This window comes from Dendronephthya gigantea, unplaced genomic scaffold (assembly GCF_004324835.1).
Source record: "Dendronephthya gigantea isolate DGI-Jeju-01 unplaced genomic scaffold, DenGig_1.0 000009F, whole genome shotgun sequence".
Lineage (NCBI taxonomy): Eukaryota > Metazoa > Cnidaria > Anthozoa > Malacalcyonacea > Nephtheidae > Dendronephthya > Dendronephthya gigantea.
Window position 1 is genome coordinate 1549108 of NW_021163019.1, and position 21058 is coordinate 1570165.

At 37.5% G+C, this 21058-nt stretch overlaps 1 protein-coding gene and 3 long non-coding RNA genes across 7 annotated transcripts; all 4 read right to left on the reverse strand.

Annotated features, from left to right (window-relative positions):
* Nucleotides 1-3406: 3406 nt before the first annotated feature.
* On the reverse strand, nucleotides 3407-6411 carry LOC114517793. 2 transcript variants are annotated; one of them, XR_003686426.1, is made up of 4 exons: nucleotides 6370-6411; nucleotides 5901-5993; nucleotides 4088-4182; nucleotides 3407-3554 (listed from the first exon to the last, which is right to left on the reverse strand). It is a non-coding gene; the product is annotated as an uncharacterized LOC114517793 (long non-coding RNA). The 2 variants fall into 2 exon arrangements; XR_003686427.1 differs by lacking the exons at nucleotides 3407-3554; nucleotides 4088-4182 and adding an exon at nucleotides 5496-5525.
* Nucleotides 4542-5467, reverse strand: LOC114517794. Its single transcript, XR_003686428.1, has 3 exons — nucleotides 5427-5467; nucleotides 4958-5050; nucleotides 4542-4581 (listed from the first exon to the last, which is right to left on the reverse strand). It is a non-coding gene; the product is annotated as an uncharacterized LOC114517794 (long non-coding RNA).
* A 110-nt stretch (nucleotides 6412-6521) lies between the features above and the next one.
* On the reverse strand, nucleotides 6522-7418 carry LOC114517479. The gene is made up of 3 exons (XR_003686398.1): nucleotides 7272-7418; nucleotides 6932-7069; nucleotides 6522-6697 (listed from the first exon to the last, which is right to left on the reverse strand). It is a non-coding gene; the product is annotated as an uncharacterized LOC114517479 (long non-coding RNA).
* A 1223-nt stretch (nucleotides 7419-8641) lies between these two features.
* LOC114517477 lies at nucleotides 8642-20881 on the reverse strand. Of its 3 annotated transcripts, none has more exons than XM_028537214.1 (23): nucleotides 20724-20881; nucleotides 18746-20290; nucleotides 17415-17560; nucleotides 17189-17341; nucleotides 17013-17048; nucleotides 16798-16873; nucleotides 16371-16469; nucleotides 16136-16239; nucleotides 15907-16064; nucleotides 15471-15577; nucleotides 14777-14911; nucleotides 14602-14696; nucleotides 14448-14534; nucleotides 14311-14369; nucleotides 14050-14158; nucleotides 13839-13976; nucleotides 13597-13712; nucleotides 13258-13509; nucleotides 10847-12723; nucleotides 10111-10223; nucleotides 9713-9744; nucleotides 9530-9611; nucleotides 8642-9374 (listed from the first exon to the last, which is right to left on the reverse strand). In XM_028537214.1, exons 2-23 carry the CDS (start codon nucleotides 19953-19955, stop codon nucleotides 9303-9305), a joined length of 5256 nt encoding a protein of 1751 aa, XP_028393015.1. In that variant the 5' UTR covers nucleotides 19956-20290; nucleotides 20724-20881; the 3' UTR covers nucleotides 8642-9302. The 3 variants fall into 3 exon arrangements, with proteins under 3 accessions (XP_028393015.1, XP_028393014.1, XP_028393016.1); XM_028537213.1 differs by having other exon boundaries at nucleotides 20673-20881; XM_028537215.1 differs by lacking the exon at nucleotides 20724-20881 and adding an exon at nucleotides 20539-20628.
* Between the last annotated feature and the right edge of the window lie 177 nt (nucleotides 20882-21058).

Genomic DNA, 21058 nt, shown 5'->3' on the forward strand with positions numbered 1-21058 from the left:
CCGCCCAGAAATGTGTTCAGCTGGGCATTTTTCGTTCTGTTTTCACAGTAATTTGGATAACAATATCGACCTATTCCTAGCTTGTGGAAAAGATGTTCAATATCGTGAAAGCTTCAATAACTCGCGATTTTCTATCGCAAACAGCTCCGAAATAGGGTTACTTCACTGTGGAATCTGGTGGTGTGTATTTAATCCGTTTTCATGGCTGCAGTTAGCCAGCTCGGAGTTTTGATTGGCTCGAAAATGCGATTGACTGCCGAAGAAAATATAGTAATTTGCTTCAGAATAATACCGTTACTTCATTACAAAATGGAGGAACGCTTTTTGGATGCTTTGATAGAGATTATAGAGACCAAGCGCCGTGGAAGATAGAAGGTAATATCATGTCGGGTTTTGTATGGTCGGCGAAATGGTGCAAGTTCATGCTATTCTGTTTACTGTCGTGTATATTTTTATTAGATTAAATTAAGAAATTTAGAATTTAGGAAATTGAATTATATTCCAGTGTCATTTTTTATAGTAATGGTAAATTTCATATTTTATAGTAATGGTAAATTAAAGATGTTGTGACTAGCGGATGGTACCGTGTAAACGCAGCTTAAGAGAAGTAGAGTTAGTTATTTAATATCAGTTGCGTTATGTTGCAGATTATGAGTACAATTCCAGCTGTGAAATAAGTGGCAAATGTTGAAACATTCTAATTAATCTGAATTACCATTTCCCTCAAATTTTATTTTGTGACCTGTGAAATTAGACTTGACTTCATTAAAAGTACAAAACAATCGCACCGTAACCATTATCTTCACTTGCGCCGCATATAACTAACGTATGGAAAGATAGTGCTGTAAGACACAGGCATGCTTTAAGATTGTGTGCGTTTTAGACGAGAAAATCAATCATGAACATGATACACTACTTAACGACCACATCGTTTGTCGATAAGCTATTGTTCTTTCTTTGACTTAATCGTTTCTTCAAAGAACTTTTAAATGAAATCATTATGAATCGTTGCCGTAATAATGTTGAGCTGCTGTTTGCTTGTTTGCTACCGCGGTCAACTACAGACATTGCGCTTTTGAACTGTTAGAACTTCTTTTTTCTTAGCGTATTTTATATACTCTTTACACAACAAAATCTTATAAATAGTCATTATCTGTTTAACAGGATATTTGCCTCAATTGCGATTTCAGATGTAATCTACGAGACTACGAGTTGCATGCTTGTTGCCTCATGACCATACGCGTTATACACATTGAAATACATTCTTAATTCTTGTACTTTTTTTCTTTTAAACCTATTTTGAAAGGCATTGTTAACTCTTGTACTTTACTTTGACTTTACTTCATTGAAAATACAAAACAATCGCACCGCAACCATTAGCTTCACTTGCGCCGCATATAAGTATAACTAACTTATGGAAAGATAGTGCTTTATAAGTTGTGTGCTTTTTAGACGAGAAAATCAATCGTGAACATTAAAATGAACTTATTGAAATTGTTATTTCATTTGAGATCCTACCAAAAAGGTATTAAGTAATATAAAAAAGTGTAGCCTTTCACCGCAGGTTGTGGTCTTCTGGTTAAAGCAGTGCTCTCCGAGTTTAAAGGCGGAAAACTTTTCGAAAAGGGTTAGGTCAAATAAAGAACAATAGGCTTTCGACAAATGACGCGGTGGTCTAGTGGTTAAGACCGTGATCTCTCAATCCCGGGACAAGGGTTCAAGTCCTGGCAATGCAAAAAAGTTAGCCTTGAAAATTTCGGTATGATTTGTAAGCTTGAAAAAGTTAAGACTCTCAGCTTTCAGGAAGGCTGTAAATTTGAAAGAAATTGGAAGTAAAAAAAAATTGAGAAACATTTGAACAACTTTCGCTTCATAAAAGTACGTGAAAATTGACAAAAAAACGCAAGTCAAAAAATATTTAAAAACTTGTGTCTCTTGAAAAGACTCAAAATTAGAAAATGTCCGACTAAAACTTTAAAAAAAGTTTAAAAATTTCCCGCCTTTAATGCTAATGTTTACTTTTTTTTTCACGAAAATTTGACAGGGTGATCTTCTCGGGACTGAAAAAATTTACTTTTTTTCACTTTTTTGAAATTCTAACTAGAAAAACTAGAGAAAAAAACTAGAGAAATAGAAGAAAAAATAGAAAATAAACTAGAGACCACAAGACAAAAATCAAGTTTCTTCCTAAACTTTTCAAAAAACATTTAGAAAATACTTAGAGAAAAACATTAAGAAAAAACTAGAGAAAAAAACTAAGTAGAAAAATAGAAAAAAAACTAGAGAAAAAAAAGTAGAAAAAAAAACTAGATAAAAAGAAGAAAAAAAAAGAAAATAAACTAGAGAAATAGAAGAAAAAAAAATAGACCACAAAACAAAAATCAAGTTTCTTCTTAAACTTTTCAAAAAACATTTAGAAAATACTTAGAGAAAACATTAAGAAACTAGAGAAAAAAACTAAGTAGTAAAATAGAAAAAAAAACTCGAGAAATAGAAGAAAAAAACAGAGAAAGAAACTAACTAGAAAAACTAGAGAAAAAAACTAGAGAAAAACATTAAGAAAAAACTAGAGAAAAAACTAAGTAGAAAAATAGAAAAAAAAATAGAAAATAAACTAGAGACCACAAGACAAAAATCAAGTTTCTTCTTAAACTTTTCAAAAAACATTTAGAAAATACTTACGAGAAAAACTTTAAGAAAAAACTAGAGAAAAAAACTAAGTAGAAAAATAGAAAAAAAAACTCGAGAAATAGAAGAAAAAACCAGAGAAAAGAAAACTAACTAGAAAAACTAGAGAAAAAAACTAGAGAGAAAAAAACAGAAAAAAAACTAGAGGATAAAAGACAAGAGAAAAAAACTAGAGAAATAGAAGAAAAATAGAGAAATAGAAGAAAAAACTAGAGAAAAAAAACTAGAGAAATAGAAGAAAATACTAACAGATTTAAATTAGAAAAAATACTAAAAAATACTAAGAGGTTTAATTTGGAATTGTCAAGTCACACAGAACTTGCAAAATAAAAACAAAAACACCATCAGACGAAAAAGGTTTATTTCTTAAACTTTACAAAGAAAAAAAATTTATAAATCCAAGTTTTGAAAATTGTCACATAATTCATCACATTTCACACTAAAAAATATTAATTAATGAATCTGGGTGCCTTTCAACTCTCTTCAACACTAAAGAAAAAAAGAATTTCATCAAAACAATAAGAAGAGAAAATATATTTAGAAAAAATACTAATACTAAGAAGAAATTAAAGAGAAAAGAAGTATGAGAAAAAGCCAAAAGCAACTGCCAAAATATTTTCAATTGTGAAAGCACAGGGAAAAACATGCAAAATCAAAACACCAACACCACCAGACAAAAAAGGTTTACTTCTTAAACTTTACAAAGAAAATTTCTCTTTATAAATCCAAGTTTTGAAAATTGTCACATAATTGATCACATTTCACACATGTTATCACACACTAAAATATTCAATGAATCTAGGATAGGGCTAAAATAATTCAGGTTCTTCTGGGGTGCCTTTCAACTTTCTTTAACTTCATTCATTCTAAAGAGAAAAAGCATTTCATCAATCCTTTTAGGCAAAAAGTTGTATTTTCAACCTGACATCATTATTAAAACATATTACTCATTATCTTACTTTAGCCATCTTTCATGGATAGACAATACATTCGTGAATGCATTTTGTTTTATGCCAATTATATTTTTGCTATTTTCAATAAAAAGAATGTGTCACATGCTTATATTCAACCCAGAAATATGTCACTATTTAATTTGAACACAGAAAAACTGGGTACCACCCTTCTGAGTACTACAGAATATAAATCACATGGAAATCAGAAAAATTTCTCCCAAGTTTAAAATAGTAATTGCTGGACTTTTTCATGGATATTTATTGTAAGACCAGCACAGGAATTTTAGTAATCAGCCAGACTTGTTCAGCTCTTATAGCATTAAGTTTCATCATTGGTTTCACGCATGGTGACCATAGAAGCAAATTTCAATTTCATTGTTGTCATCTCAACAATGTAGTGGCTTTTTAAAATCAAATGCTGACCATCCATGACAAAATCAAATTACCTCAGTGCAGATATCTTGTTCACTTTCCAATCAATGTACATTTGACAGTAAAGTTCATATCCACACCTCATGTTGCACTCTTGACCAGGGAAAATCTTGAATATTAGAAGAACACATGATTAATATAAAATTCCATTTTGAACTATCTTAATTATTGTCTAGTTTTTGGTCAGGTATTCTATGCTTACTTCATCCCTCTATATATATGGTTGCTATATTTATTCAAAGCCCACCACAGGAATTTATCATTGGTGACAAATAGGGAGCATAGAAATAAAGTTCACTTAGCAATCTTAACAAAATATATATCCGGGCAGTTGATATGTATTACAAAGTCACTACAAGAATTTCAGCTGCAAGGCTAATATAAATTTTGAAGGAACAATCAAATTACCTATGCGCAGAAATCTTTTTCACTTCCAATTTTCCTCTGACAGTAAAGTTCATATCAACTGCAGCTCACGTGGCTGGTTGCACTCTTGACCAAGGAAAGGCTTGAATATATAAAGAAGACATTATTAATACAAAATTTCATTTTCAACTATCTTAATTATTGTCTAGTTTTTCGTCAAGTATTCTATGGTTACTTCATCCCTCTATATATAACTATGGTTGCTATATTTATTCAAAGACCGGCACAAGAATTTATCATTGGTGACACATAAGGAGTATAGAAGCAAAGTTCACTTAGTAATCTTAACAAAATTGTGACTGCCTGACGATTTTCATGAAAAAGATCCTAGTTGCAGCAAATTCCCCCTTATAATAAATAACAAAATATATATCCGGGCAGTTGATATGTATTACAAAGTCACTACAAGAATTTCAGCTGCAAGGCTAATATAAATTTTGAAGGAACAATCAAATTACCTATGCGCAGAAATCTTTTTCACTTCCAATGTTCATCTGGCAGTAAAGTTAATATCCACAGCAGCTCATGTTGCACTCTTGATCAGGGAAAATCTTGAATATAAGAAGACATGATTAATATAAAATTCCATTTTCAACTATCTTAATTATTGTCTAGTTTTTGGTCAGGTATTCTATGGTTATACTTCATCCCTCCACATATAACTATGGTTGCTATATTTATTTAAAGACCACCACAGGAATTTATTACTGGTGACACATAGTGAGCATAGAAGCAATGTTAACTTAGTAATCTTAACAAAATTTGTGACTGCCTGACGATTTTCCAAAAAAAGATCCTAGTTGCAGCAAATTCCCCCTTATACTAAATAACAAAATATATACCCGGGCAGTTGATATGTATTACAAAGTCACTACAAGAATTTCAGCTGCAAGGCTAATATAAATTTTGAAGGAACAATCAAATTACCTCTGCGCAGAAATCTTGTCATTTCCAATGTTCGTCTGCCAGTAAAGTTCATATCAACTGCAGCTCACATGGCTGGTTGCACTCTTGACCAAGGAAAGGCTTGAATATATAAAGAAGACATTATTAATACAAAATTTCATTTTCAACTATCTTAATTATGGTCTAGTTTTTCGTCAAGTATTCTATGGTTACTTCATCCCTCTATATATAACTATGGTTGCTATATTTATTCAAAGACCGGCACAAGAATTTATCATTGGTGACACATAAGGAGTATAGAAGCAAAGTTCACTTAGTAATCTTAACAAAATTGTGACTGCCTGACGATTTTCATGAAAAGATCCTAGTTGCAGCAAATTCCCCCTTATAATAAATAACAAAATATATATCCGGGCAGTTGATATGTATTACAAAGTCACTACAAGAATTTCAGCTGCAAGGCTAATATAAATTTTGAAGGAACAATCAAATTACCTATGCGCAGAAATCTTTTTCACTTCCAATGTTCATCTGGCAGTAAAGTTAATATCCACAGCAGCTCATGTTGCACTCTTGATCAGGGAAAATCTTGAATATAAGAAGACATGATTAATATAAAATTCCATTTTCAACTATCTTAATTATTGTCTAGTTTTTGGTCAGGTATTCTATGGTTATACTTCATCCCTCCACATATAACTATGGTTGCTATATTTATTTAAAGACCACCACAGGAATTTATTACTGGTGACACATAGTGAGCATAGAAGCAATGTTAACTTAGTAATCTTAACAAAATTTGTGACTGCCTGACGATTTTCCAAAAAAAGATCCTAGTTGCAGCAAATTCCCCCTTATACTAAATAACAAAATATATACCCGGGCAGTTGATATGTATTACAAGGTCACTACAAGAATTTCAGCTGCAAGGCTGATATAACTTTTGAAGGAACAATCGAATTACCTCTGTGCAGAAATCTTGTCACTTCCAATGTTCATCTGACAGTAAAGTTCATATCCAGAGCTCATGTTGCACTCTTGACCAAGGAAAATCTTGAATATAAAATTGCATTTTCAACTATCTTAATTATTGTCTAGTTTTAGCTGAAAGCACATAAACAGTAAAGTAAAATACTTAACTTTGACTAGACAGCACAACAATCTTGCTCAGAAAGATCCGCGAACGGTCCACGTGGATGGGATCGCATTTTGAATTCGGCGGCCAGGCGAGCCTTGAACTGATTTCTATTTTCTATTTCAACTGTTCTCTTGACGTTCGTCTTGATAACTGGCTGTTGAGATAAACGTTAATGACAAATTGTTCAGTTCTGCTTCAGTCTATGGGTGCGGAAGTTGCTCATGACATAAATTTTCAGTAAAAAATTATCATCATTGCAGGCAGAATTATTAAGCTCGAAACTTTAGATAACCTTGTACGCAGAATATTTCATATTGTATATGGCTTTTTGTTATTTCTGGCAAACAATTAGCAGAAGGCACACAAACATCAAAGTAAAATACTTAACTTTGACCAGACAGCACAATAAATCTTGCTCAGAAAGGTCAGCGACAGTCCACGTGGATGGTTTTCTTTGGCATCGCCATTTTGAATTTGGCCGGGCGAGTCTTCACCTTCATCTTGACAACTAGCTGTTCAGATAAACCTATATACAACGAAAAAAAAGGGTTCGGCTCAGCTACACTGTACTCCTTAAGGAAGGCCTATGGCCTTCCCGTAGATTAGTGTAAAGGCCTACAAGTGGGAACTAGCAGCGTGCGGGGGACCAAAACGCTCTAGGCAAACGGTCCCCCTACTGGGGTCGGACAAAGCAACCGCAGATTACGCATATAATCGCCGGAACCCACCTTTTAGTCAACGGCGAACTCCTTCTTCCTCGAACAATCTTCAATCTTGCTGAGCTTCGATCTTGCTGTCCACCTTCGATCGCCACCTATCTAAAGAAATTTTTTTTTAACGTTGAGATTAATTTTATAGACGAAAATTACCATGTGATCATAGCAGATCACGTGGTATGATAATGTACGACAACATGCCGATCAACTCCGAACATCATCGTGAGCGATGTTACTATAAACGAATCGCTAAACGCCTAGAAAAAAGTTGTCCTTTCCTATATTTCAACAGTTTAAAAGCAGTGCATTCTAGTTTTGTTTTGAAACACAATTTGTTTTTTGCTTCTAGTTTTTTGGTTTCGTTTTAAAAGGTGAATTGTCGCTGTGTGCCGAATTTTTTGTATTTCTGATGTCAAACAATCCTGCACTATTTGGTATCATTTTTGACGACTTTTTCAATGTTCCAAAAACCAACCAAATATGATCTAAAATGAAAGATATTAGTCTTAGGAAGCAATTTTTCGCATTTTATGACAGTTTTTGAACAGTTCAAAAAGTGGTCAAAATTAACCAAAATGGTAAGGGGTAAGACTTACCATTTTTGACGACTTTTTCAATGTTCCAAAAACCAACCAAATATGATCTAAAATGAAAGATATTAGTCTTAGGAAGCCATTTTTCGTATTTTAAGACGTAAGCCTTACCATTTTGGGGTAAGCCTTACCATTTTGGTCAATTTTGACGACTTTTTCAACTGTTCAAAAACTGTCTTAAAATGCTCTAAAATGAAAGGTATTAGTGTTAGGAAGCAATTTTTAGCATTTTAAGACAGTTTTTGAACAGTTGAAAAAGTCGTCAAAATTGACCAAAATGGTCAAATTTCTACAAATCATACCGAAATTTTTAAGGCTAATTTTTTTTTGCATTGCCAGGACTTGATTGAACATGTGTCCTAGGATTGAAAGACCAAGGTCTTAACCACTGTCTAGTGGTCATTTGTTGAAAGTCTATTGTTCTTTATTTGACCTAACCCTTTTCAAAGATTGAAATAAGTTCATTTTCATGTTCATGATTGATTTTCTCGCATAAAACGCACACAGATTTAAAGCACGCCTGTGCCTTAGAGCACTATCTTAACTCTGAAACTCGTAGGCTTAGTATATACGACATTGCTCAATGTGCTAATTGTGGGATTATTACTAGTTCACTGCGATTGCGCAGGGTTTCTTAATACTTGATTTGGCTTTTTGTCGTTTTGTGATAGCGTTCAAGTGAGTTGAATAAAGTGAGTTTTTTTACCTTCAGGCTTCATGCGCTAATTTTTCTCGCCTTTACATAAATAACTACTGAAAACCAGAATTAGAAATGTTCTCTAGGCAGGATAGAATTCTAAAATATTAAATTATACATATACTATTAAGTGTGACTACAATAAAAAGTTTCTATTCTTCTAGTGATACATAAGTATCTCTATACGCAAGAGCGCGGGCAGGCGTACTCCGTCAAAATCATTTTGCAAAAATAAACTATTAAATTAAATACATCTATAATCTACTCTGCTTATCGATCTTCATGACGAAAGGACAAGCGCGGGTTAAATCATCCATCAGCTGCATATAATGCTTAAGAAAACCCACTCTTATTTCACATAAAATATCTCTATATTTACACTGTTTAAAATGGATCCACAATTAAAAGCTAGCTACCGTCTGTTGGACGCTCTGTTCGGAGAATATGATCAAGGCTTCGTGCCAATGAGCTCAGTGTGGGCTGTCTGTGTGTTGATTCGATGCAAAACAGCTTTCTTGTGTGTTTCACAGAAACGGACCTGATAAGCTGCCTTGCAGGCACTTTATATTCTTTGCAAGCAACACAATGAAATTGGCACCAGGATTTAACATTCTTCTGCTTTTGATGGGATCATAATTATTTCTGAGCACAATATGTAGCTATCTGTCCATTTAAAATTGTTAAAAATTTTCGCACAACTTAGAACCCGTGCTTCGGAAGACGTCGATACTTAACCAACAACGACACGAAGCGCTATCTACGGGATGTTTGTCCCTTCTCTAGTTTCAACAATCTTCTCTTGAGTTCGATGTTTTCCTCTCTCTCCTAAACAACAAAGATAATCGTTGGTTTAAAGAAAAGCACAATTGTCTTGTTTTCGAATAGCGTGGAATAGTACGGAACGGCTGACAAAAGTCATAGGCAAAATCATACTTTGGTCGGAAAGGTATATCCCATGGTGATGATAATGAGCACTTTACCTTTTGCAAGAAAAATGATAACTCTGTTACTCTGCTTTCCAATTCTGCTATGCGATGAAATCCATCTTTCGACGACAATAAACTAATGAGATCGACAAATATGCTCATTTTAGCCACATTTGACAAAAAATAAATAGTATACACATGCATCAGTTGATAAAAACTTTACTTTTTTAAACTTACGTTTGACGAGAACTGGTCATATTTTCTTTACTCTATACAAGGAAATACAGATAAGATACAAAAATCAGCTCAGTCAAAAAGTACAGCAATTATTGAGGCAATCTGGAGCCGGTTGTTCGAAAGCCGGTTAGCTTAACCCTGGGTTAAAAAGCAAATCTTCACATCGATTTTTTAAATCGCTTGTTTACAAAGTTGAATATCTTTTTTCATAAATATTTTCTGTACCAATAGAAGTCATATTTTCTAAAGTTTCAAAACGAACAGTAGTTCAAAAGCACATAAACTAAAACACTGGATTAAAATTTAATCCAGGGTTAACGCTAACCTAGCTTTGAACAACTGGGCCCTGAAGAGCGTAATTTGGTAGTTACGCCGTTTCATTTATTTGTCGTTCGTACCTCAAATGTCGCATCGTTCAGAGCTAAAATTCGTTCGTCAAAGCTATGTCTTCTTGGAGTGGCATTCAATGTCGCCTGGCCGAGTCGCATTGACACGCTGATTGGTGTACCATCTCATGAAATAAAATGTAAAAAAAGGTAAAGTTATTTGATAAAATAATATCAAGATGTTTTGTCTCCAGTGTGGTTCGAGCGAACAGATCGTGTTACACGAAGAAACAAGAATGTAAAATAATGGAAGACAAGTGAAAACACTCTCGTGTTTCAACATGGATTTTCATGTAAAAATGTCTCCTTCTCAATGGACGATTTGCGCTGTGGACTATTTTTTGATCGAAGCAACAAGAGGGAAAAAATAATCATAGTTGGAAAGAGTATGCTACTGAAGTATGCTTAAATAAGTGCAAATGCAAAGTTTGGCTACGAAATTTTGTAAAATACGAAAAATATAGCAATATGAAGTTGGCATATTTTGTACACTTATGTATTATGTACTGTAACTAAATTAGTTACAAACTTCCGGTCGTAATACAAAAGTATACAAAATTCGTAAACTTCGCATGGCTATATTTTCCGTAATTTAAAACAATTCGCAGCCAAACTTCGCAGTTTTACTAAGTTTATAGTAAACTCTTTCAGAAAATGTCCTTTTTATCGCCGAGGTAAGAAATTAGTCTAAAGCGCAAGTTGTCCGTCCATTCATCTAACCCTCGTGTGAATATCACTTTAAACTTACCTGATGGTAGCCTCGCTCGCAATGCTGATGTGGTATTCGAGTGAGTCAACTTCTTGGCACCATCGCTCTCATCCTTCTTCTCTGACAAGACCTTTCCCCACGACGCTAACATTTGCTCAGTGTGCGCGAGGGTCGAGGAAGCATCCCTGGACATCGCATCGGTCTGGCTCAAAAGATAGGAGACCTCACTCATCACGGGATCGCTCTTGTTTTCCTTATTAAGCGAAGATTGCGAGTCGTACTGTTTCACCTGAGCGCTGTCTCCAAGAGTTCTCTTGTTCAATGTTTGTGTATCTTTCTCCGCACCCTCACGGCTCCTTCCGACATCGGCCGATTGTTTCGATCGTTGTTTTCCGGCAATCTTAGATATCCGTTCCTCGACCAACTCCGGGGTTATCCCCGTGTGATCCCTTTTGTTCTTTACAAAGTACGGCACTTTGTTCGTCCGATTATCTTTCTCAGATGGCTTCGGCGCCCGCGCGGAGCCTTGACCCGAGTTATCGCTATTCAACTGCGTCATACTTCCGGGCGGCGACAACGCTATTTTCGTCTGCGAAACGATCTTCGGTTTCTCGTCACGAATTCGCCTCGTGTCGGGATCTGGAAACTGGAAAGCTTCCGCCTCACCGACCCCCCGGGTGTTCGAACCCTGCGTATGGAATGGCCGGGGGGAGTAGACGTACGCGTTATCATTCTGAGAAAGCTCGCGAATTAAACCTTGCCTTTTCCGTGGTGTTAGCGCTCCAGGATCCCCCCGAGATATAGTGACCTCCTCGCGATTGACAGTCCGGGGTAGGGTGTTGCTGTGTACACGCGGGGTCCGTTTCACGCTCCCCGTGTTGATGGCTGCGGGTGCCTCGTTTGACTTGGAGCGAACAAACACAGTAGTCGAACTCTTGATGCTCGGAGAAGCGACCTCCCGGGCACTGTGCGTGTCCTTAGTCCCGGGGCTCTTTGCCGTAGTGCTAGTAATCTCAGCACGCACGCCAATTTTCTTGCTAACAAGCCGTTTAGACGACACGGGTTTTTTCTGTCCGCTGGAACTTCGCTCGCGTTCCGAATCACTGTAAGGTTCGCTGGTGGGCAGACTCTCGTTCGACGTGCTGGATAAATGACTTTCCGAATCTTGCAGCCGAGGTACCGCCGGAGAACGACGGCTTTTCCTCGTGCCGTGCATGGACGGCGAATGATCGGAGCGGGCCGACGGTCCCCCGAAGGCTTTCTCGATTTGATTGACAGTATCCGACATGGCGTTATCGTAGTTATCTCGGAATGTCTCCACGGTCGTGATGTTTGGTCCAAGTGTCGTCTCTTTATAAGTCCTGCGCGAACCGTCCTGGATATAACCTGGGTCCCAGGGCTCGGACTTCGATCTTGAATGTATTATTTCCAGTCGTGGATGCATTCCTTCGAGACCGGACGGCGGCGGCTTCTTAGCTGTATCTGGTTTGTACAGGTTCAATGCGCGTCGCTCGTCGTGAGGAGTATATTCAGGGGGGCGGGAAGGTTTAGGACCGGGATATGGGGGAGCCCGAGGGAAATGTCGAGGATTCATTGGGTCACCCCTGGTTTGCGCACCCAACTTGGACTGCAGTAAATCGACAGCTGTCTTCTTGTCTGTGACTTTCGGGGTTCGTGTGTATATGTAAGTCCTAGTTTGCGACTCGGGGGTCTTGTAGTCATCATTCCTGCGCGGGCTTTCTGCGGCCTTAGGGGTGGAGGGGTCAGTTCTTGGAATATATTTGAGTGACAAGACAGTCCCTCCCTCGCTGGGTTGAATTGCAGATCTCTTGCCTGTCAGGGTGTAGCTGCTGCCGTAATTGCGTTGTGCTTGTTCTTGAGATGTACCTGATCGTGCTGAGCCGTGTTCAGAATACCTAAAAGATATTTGGTGAAAAGGTCATCTCTCATTGATCCAGTGTTACTACAGGAGGAAACCTAAACTAAACTAACTTTATTTACACTGGATAACTCTATCAGTTCTAAACTGTTCTTCCTAGAGGTCCAGTAAAGATCATCTCTTATTGATCCAGTGTTACTACAGGAGGAAACCTAAACTAACTTTATTTACACTGGATAACTCTATCAGTTCTAAACTATTCTTCCCAGAGGTCCAGTAAGGATCATCTCTTATTGACCCAGTGTTACTACAGGAGGAAACCTAAACTAAAATAACTTTATTTACAATGGATAACTCTATCAGTTCTAAACTATTCTTCCTAGAGGTCCAGTAAGGATCATCTCTTATTGATCCAGTGTTACTACAGGAGGAAACCTAAACTAAACTAACTCTATCACTTCTAAACTGTTCTTGCTAGAGGTCCAGTAAGAATCATACTCATTGATGCAGTGTTACTACAGGAGGTAACCTAGACTACACTAACTGCTCTAAACCGGTAATATAATCTTACTTTTCCTCGCTGTTAGCTGGAGAACCTGGTCTTCGTATCCAAGGTACGCCGTTTGTTTTCGTTTCCTCAATCTCTTTCGAGGAATCCTGAGGAGACAACCTGAGAGTCGAGGTATTTGAATAGTTACCATTCTCTGGCTCGTGCATACTGGAGTGAGGACTCCGTTCCAACGATTGCTGAGATCGTGAGGTATTAAACGTGCTCAGAGATTCCGTGGGCGAGTTGTAGTTCACCGCAGCAAGTTGAACACCTCTGAAATAATTTCGCGAGTTAGAAACGTGCTTAGCCAGTGTTTGAAATGATGCCACAACTATTAGTATCTATAATCGCGTGTCTTACTTTCTTGGCTTTCCGCTCGGAAACGGTGGAATGACGACAACAGGAACGTGACTTGGTCGACGAAGTTCTGATATCATTTCATCATAACCCATCATTGCTACTGGCTTTCCGAAGATCTAAACAAGATGGGATTGTAGCGGAGCTTTTTAGAAGAGTTTGGTGTCAATGGTGTCTATGACGGCTGAAATCATAGACTGCAGGCGATATGATTTATCGTTTTGTCATGCGCGTAATGTACAAACCTCGACTAAACGAGAACTTTGCCTGAGCCCAGCGACCTGCGCGAGACCATTGGGTTCAACGTCGACAACCATTCCCTCGTTGTGGACATTGAAACCGAGTTGCCCAGCATTATGACGGCGTAGAGTCATCGATATTGTCTAAAGCAAAGAGTTACAGCGTCAAGACAGACAAGTGTACGTTGATACATAACACATGTAATCATAAACAAACCTGGCAGCCAATCGTAACAATCTCGAGTCTCCTCACGATGCTTGGGATATCCTCTGGACTGGGAAGACTCAACACCAAGCAATCTCCAACGCCGTGGAAAATCTTCAGCCTTTGATAGCGAATAATTTCACGAGTTATAAATGCAGTTCATACATAAATGCCAAAGGTCTTTCAGTACAGAACTTTAAAGCCAGTCTCTCTGTGAGGAATTCGTAATTCTAAGTATAAGTAATCCCTCTTAAGAATGTATTTTAAACCTACTTTTTCGACATTGGTGTCCAGCCAATAATAGCCTTACATGGAATGTAGAATATTGCTTCCTGTGTAAAAAAAAAGTTTTTGTGAATTGATATGTTTTGAAAAGCGCAAAATACGACTTTCTTCATCGTGTCTCTTACCCTGGTCGACACATGGATGAGTACAAATGACTCGACTGACAGAACAAGAAAACACTTTATCACTGATGTGTTACGATGATCATCCACCTTAGAAAAACAAACACATTCTCAGCCAAAACACACATGACCCCAGTTTCTCTGTCCATGAACATACCTCTACATCCCAAGATAACCCTCCTTTGGAGAGAAGTTCAGGATTGATGTTTGGATGATTCTTCTCTTTCTTCTTTGAAGAAAGCGAAAATTTACCTGAAAGGAAAGAAGTTTTAACCATTCGCGATCTATAGAATTGAAGAGTAAGATGCACTTCATATATTATATACACTTACCAAACTTAGCCCCACTCTCCACGGTGGTGTTGGTCGCGTAGTTCGTCACCAGGTCCTTGAGGTACTCATGTCGCGTACGCACGGCCATGGCACGAAATTTGTCCGACTTGTGAGCGGCGTTCTCCGCGTTGATTACTAAAACATGGAAATATCATTAAAATATATGAAATAGTTCACGAGATAGTTATACGAGATAGTTCTCGAGATAGTTATACGAGATAGTTCTCGAGATAGTTATACGAGATAGTTCACGAGATAGTTATACGAGATAGTTCTCGAGATAGTTATACGAGATAGTTCACGAGATAGTTATACGAGATAGTTCTCGAGATAGTTATACGAGATAGTTCTCGAGATAGTTATACGAGATAGTTCTCGAGATAGTTATACGAGATAGTTCTCGAGATAGTTATACGAGATAGTTCACGAGATAGTTATACGAGATAGTTCTCGAGATAGTTATGCAAATCAGCCTTTGATCCGTTCTCTTGCAATTCTATATGCAACTACTCTATCCCGGAGTATATTTTTGAGTGTGCTTTGGCCAGGGTTTTGAAGAAAGTTCATTCAGAAATTGGCAATAACAAATAATTAGAGGGCAGTTTTGTTGCCACGGATATTCACTGGATAATGATTTCCTCAATTATTGTTACAACTGAATGAACTGAGCTAGTACATAGGTACATATACGTACATTTTGTAATTAAGAACGTCTTGAATCCCTCCTTATTCGTAAATATCCCTCCTGCAGGAATTGGTGGACCAAAGGCTGGAACGTCTTTTGAACGACTAACGGCAATGCTGCGAGTAATATCACACAAGGAATGTCATTTTCACAAGACACGGCACACGATAGTTATGACAATAACGATTACTATGATCACAATGATGACAATAGTGATGATTTTGATCACGGTCATAATGAATATGATCACAATGATGATAATAACGATGATTATGATCACGATGATTATAGCAAGGTGATTATGATCAGGATAATAACGATGACCATGACCACGATGATGACAATAATGATTAATGATCATTATGATCACGATAATAATGATGATGATCACAATGATGATAGCAATGGTGATCACGATAACGCCAATGCGTACTGCAATACTTACTGGTATCTCGTATTGGGTGTACCAGGATCGTAAACACGGACCAGGATAAAAACATGTTGAAAATGTGAACGGATACTCTTTGGTGTAAATTGCAGCGCACCTGGTTCTTGAAACACGATAGTCACGATGTCGTTGCCGATGTGACGCTTACGTAGAAGCTAAAATAATGAAAACCCGTTAGTTTTATAATCATTCTTGTGCCAAACGCTCGTGTTTTCCCGATCCCTACCTGCTGTCTGTTGTTAGCCGTATATGGCAGCATTGTTGAAACATGAAACATCACCTCTCGACCACGAAATGTCCGGTATAGCGAATACACACCAGTGGAGTCATCTGCAAAATGACGTGAACATGTTTGTTTTTAATTAATCACATTGATATCCGATATGTGATATAATTCTGTTTCCCATCAAAAAAATGTTTAAAAAAACGTGCATGTGATGATTCATTGATTAGTAACCTACTTCGATTGTCAAGTTGTGCCCTATAACCTTCGAAGCCTTTCAATACGACGCGATCTCCGATCAAATCCATGAATTCATTAAAAGCGGGTCCGGCCTCCTCTACAAAAAACACATGATATTGAAATCTGGTCTTAGAACGCACGAAACGTGCAAAAACAATGGAACAACGAAAGTTTCATATTGGATAAACCAGTTTTGACCAGACACATGTTCGACCGATGTTTTTCATATTTTATCTCAATATTGTGTACATAACTAGCATAATTAGTTCACGTTTTGTTTTTGCTTTCAAGACTGTCTAGATCTATGTGTTGATTCAGTTTCATTACAGATGAGAAAGTCGCAATGATATAATAGGAATTACTGAAGTCGATAAAACCTTAGTCTACAGGACGACACGCTGGACTATAACAGAAATACTGTTTACCATTATTGTACATTTCTTCTTCCGTACTTTGACCAGCTTTACAATACAATATACCAATCTTGTGCTGTCGTGTCACCTTTGAGACAAGTACAGAATGCACAAAAAAGTCAGTAACCTATATACTGGGGGGTTTCTCGAGGAAACTTGAAACGAAAATTGCTTTCAAAGTCGGCATCATTGACGATGAATCATTGACGAAAAAAAAACTCACTTACCCCCTGTTCATCCAATTTCAAGAGTATTTCAGAAACCTGGGAAAAATAGGGAATCAAAAGTAGGTTTAAGTACAGAGGAAACAGCTTCTTGAAAACATATATTATAACTCTAAGCAAACATCCATTATCTGGGATGTGCTATTGTAAGAGGCACACTATTTGCCTTTCTTGCTCACCTTTGCTCCAGCTGTGGCCAGTTTTAAGGAGTTTATGCTGACCTCGGGACAAACATACTCCAAGATGTCCTTTGGAGGTAGACCCCGTGCTGTGCCATGGCGAGATGTTGAAGGAATACACTCTTCGAGAACACTGCCTCGCAATGTTTCCATCTGAAAAGCGACAACAGAGTTTTCATGGCTGTAAGCATTGATTGCCAAGTGAACTCAGGACAACTGAACATACCTCGCTGGTCCTGATGATAACTCGATATTCGTACTGACTAATAGTAGCCTCTTCTTCACCATTCAGAGGAATCTCTGTCTTTTCTCTCTTGTATGAAATGGCCATCGCTCCAAATCTCTCATCCTCGCCAACATAATTTACATGATCTAGAACAAGAGGCATAAAAAACTATGAACAGACAGGAAACATTATTACAAAATTATTCAATTTTTGTAATTATTGTATTACAATTATTGTTATTACTAAACAATTTTGAGCAATTTAAAATCATTGTTCAATAGTGTATGGCCTAAATAATTTTGTTCAATTTCTATAGCCATATCAAATGCTGTGTGCCCAGTAGGAAATTGTTAATTGGCACAGTGTGTTATCTCACCCCTGCTATTATGCGTGGAGAAATCATGGCACTTATCATGCATAATTGTTATTTGGAAAAGGTCATTTCAAAAAAACAGGGATATCTTCATATTTGTCCATTTGAAGATATCCAAATTATTTTATCATGAATGTTTTGCTTTATGATAAATTGAAAGCATAAAACAATGTGTTTGTCAGTGGCACACTATCAGCTGTGTATTCTGTCACAACATGCTACCAGGTTTTTGCCTTCAAAACATCATATTGTTGGAATAATACTATCACAGAGTTGCACTGTGTCCAGCCCCTGATTTGGCTAAATTTCTTTCCAGTACATCATATCAATAATGAAAAAGAAACTCCAAAGCCACACAAACATTTGTGGTTAAGAACAGTAATATCACATTACCATTCTAGACTGCATTCCCACAAATATACTCTCAAAGTAAATATGCAGAACAGAATAATTCTTAGCGTGGAGGCCTGTCTAGATTATTCAATGGGTTCAATAACATGATCCCATCAACTAAAAAACTTCTCAAGCATGATCAATACATTGACAAGCCCACTTATGAAAAAAGCTTTCAATGACTTGGTGACAACATGGCACTAAGACACTTCCTTGTTACAATGATAAATGAAAAAATATTTACACACAAAACCCGCACAGCGCATATACAGTGAAGAATACAGTGTACAATACCCTGGTAGATAGTTTTGTTCAGATTCAACTGGCAGAATTCCTCTACAGACAAATTGTCTTAAACTAGATTGAGAGTTTCTGGTTAAATCAATCAGAGAGGCAACAGTCTCTCTCTTCAATAGTGTTGTGGTGATGAATAATATAACAAAGGAAAGTGCATCAGGAACCAAAGCAGGAAAATACTACATGTTTCCAGATGCACTCCTGGATTGTGCTACTGCCAGTTAAATGCTGGTTAACTGATTTCCAAGAAAACTACAACATACCATACCTTGACCGAGAAAGTAGTGTCTGTAGTAGAATGCACCATGATCCACATGCTCAAACATTTTCCTATCTTCGACACTAGACAAATCATAGGGTTCGCTTCCTTCACCTTGAGTCGTATGGGAATCCAGTATGGTTACGCCAGTTGCACTAAATACCTGACCACGCCTTATAGAATCATATGCCGTGAGTACTACATCCAGGGTCGAATGCCTCTTGTTTAAGCTCTTTTGTCCATTAAGAGTTTTATAGGATGAATTATATCTAAATTCACCAAATATTTCATCTTGTTCACCTCCTAGTTCATTACGAAAATAGGGGCAGGAGAGGACGAGATCGTTTGTTTTAAAATCTCCCTCTTCCTGGTCCTTCTCATCACTTGTGCTGCACGTCATTTCACTCTTATCAGCGATAACTGCGGCAGTTTCCCGTCCTGATGCAGCAGACGCTCCAGTGATCATGTTCTTGCGTCGCTGAGAATCGCCATTCTTGGCAATGTTGTTTGCAATAATCTCAAAGTCAAACGATGCGCTTTGTACATCATAGTGGGCAAAAGCTTTCCTGGGCTTTTCCCAATTGCGTTCGTCGATTATTCCCCCCTTTTCGTCAGATTTACTCTTCCTCGAAGCGCTTGTTTTCAGGGAACCCTTGCGTTTGAGGTTTAAATATGCTTTCTTGTCTGAAATTGGACTTGCTGTGCCCGACGTCAATGGCGACTTAAATACTTTATTACTACCACCCCAGTCCGTGCGGTCATTTCCTTTCTTTGTTGTCAACTGAGTAAGTCTTTGTCCCAATTGTCCTTGAAAGCTGGCGTTTTCAAAACGCTGTAAAATAGCGTTAAAACTGTCGCCTGATGTAGGTCGTTCTGGTCGCTCGCCATTCCTTTCATTATTCTTACGAGTTGCATACGAAGCCGGTAACATAATTTCACTCGTATCGCTCGAGCTTCGAACATGAAAATACTCTGGATTCGCTCCGAAGTTATGTATAGAGCCTGTACTTTTTCTAGTTTCATCTTCTTTGTTGTATTTTACAAGATTAGAGCCTTTGTTGGCACCGTTTTGTCCGGTGGAATAGTTATAACCTTGAACCAAAGATGATGGAAGGCCGTCGAAATGAGAGGCTTGTTCTTCGCCATTGTATACGATTCCTTGCCTTTTTGATGGTATATTTGCACGACTTTGTTGTGTCTTGGACATCTCCAAGTGCATTATTTTATACAAATACCAATAATCAAACTTCTGGCGGTTCAAGTGATTGTTTTTCACTGCTGGGAGTCTTGTTTTCCTTCACAGACTTTCAACTAGACAGTGTTGTTGTGTGTCAATTACCAGACACATATTGAAAATTTGTATCAAAATTCACTGTGAAAACATCCGCTTTTGAGAGAGCCTGAGATGCGGACGCGTTAGCCTTTCAATTGCCACGATTTCGGACCATGTGGCCGACCAATGTACTATAAATACTGTCCCCTCCTTTATTTTGAACACCAAGTTCACAAAACGCTTCGCCAGAGTTCAACTTGAAGCCACGGATTATATTACAACTAGAAACGAAAATCACACAACAGTCTCAATCATCGATCGTAACGTTAACATTAGAATAGACTTGGGTGAATGTATCGCTATTTCTAATCAAACAACACGCCCAACAAACAGAATTTTTGACTGGCTTTGTCGAACGATCTAGTGTAAACATTACAAGATATTGTTTTGTTTTAATTTGCCATAATCCACGATTGTTATTCGGAAATCTGTTAGCTGGATCTTAGGATTTTATTCTGATGGTCTTAACCTTCGCTTGTTGACAGCTAACGCCTTTCAATTGCCTTCTTTTTCAAAACAGTTTTCACAGAAAAGCCCAATGTATAAACCAAGCCCTTAGGACAAAGCAGTTTATCAGACGCGTTAGAAAGCTATAGCAATTACCGTTTCATGTCATTTAATCGGGCCAGTATATATTACCAAATCTGTCCATACTTTGGTCAACAAAAGATCCCGCAATCTATTTCAAAAGCTTTGCCCTCCAAGGCGCTCCACTCGACAAACCCTATCGTGGTTTCTTCTAGATAAATAAGTAAACGTGAATTTTGACACAATGTTTTGACAACTTGCAAATTTTCTCTGATGTTGCTCTTTTCCTCTTATTCATCGGAGAACAATCGTTTGGCATCGTCATTCATCCGGGATCACCCGCTGCGTACGAAGCCCTGCCGACCTAATGACGAAGGCACACAGATACGTATATCGATTACTGGATTGATTGGAAAGGACTGGAAAAGCCAGGAATGAAACTCCTGTACCAACGAGGAACA

Bases quoted from the DNA above. Each gene is read 5' to 3' on its own strand.
- LOC114517477 (XM_028537214.1), bottom strand. From the start codon at position 19,955: ATGCACTTGGAGATGTCCAAGACACAACAAAGTCGTGCAAATATACCA. The intron at 17,342-17,414 runs GTATGTTCAGTT...GTCGCTTTTCAG, and splicing joins TTATCATCAGGACCAGCGAG to ATGGAAACATTGCGAGGCAG. The intron at 16,065-16,135 runs GTAGGGATCGGG...TCATTATTTTAG, and splicing joins CGGCTAACAACAGACAGCAG to CTTCTACGTAAGCGTCACAT.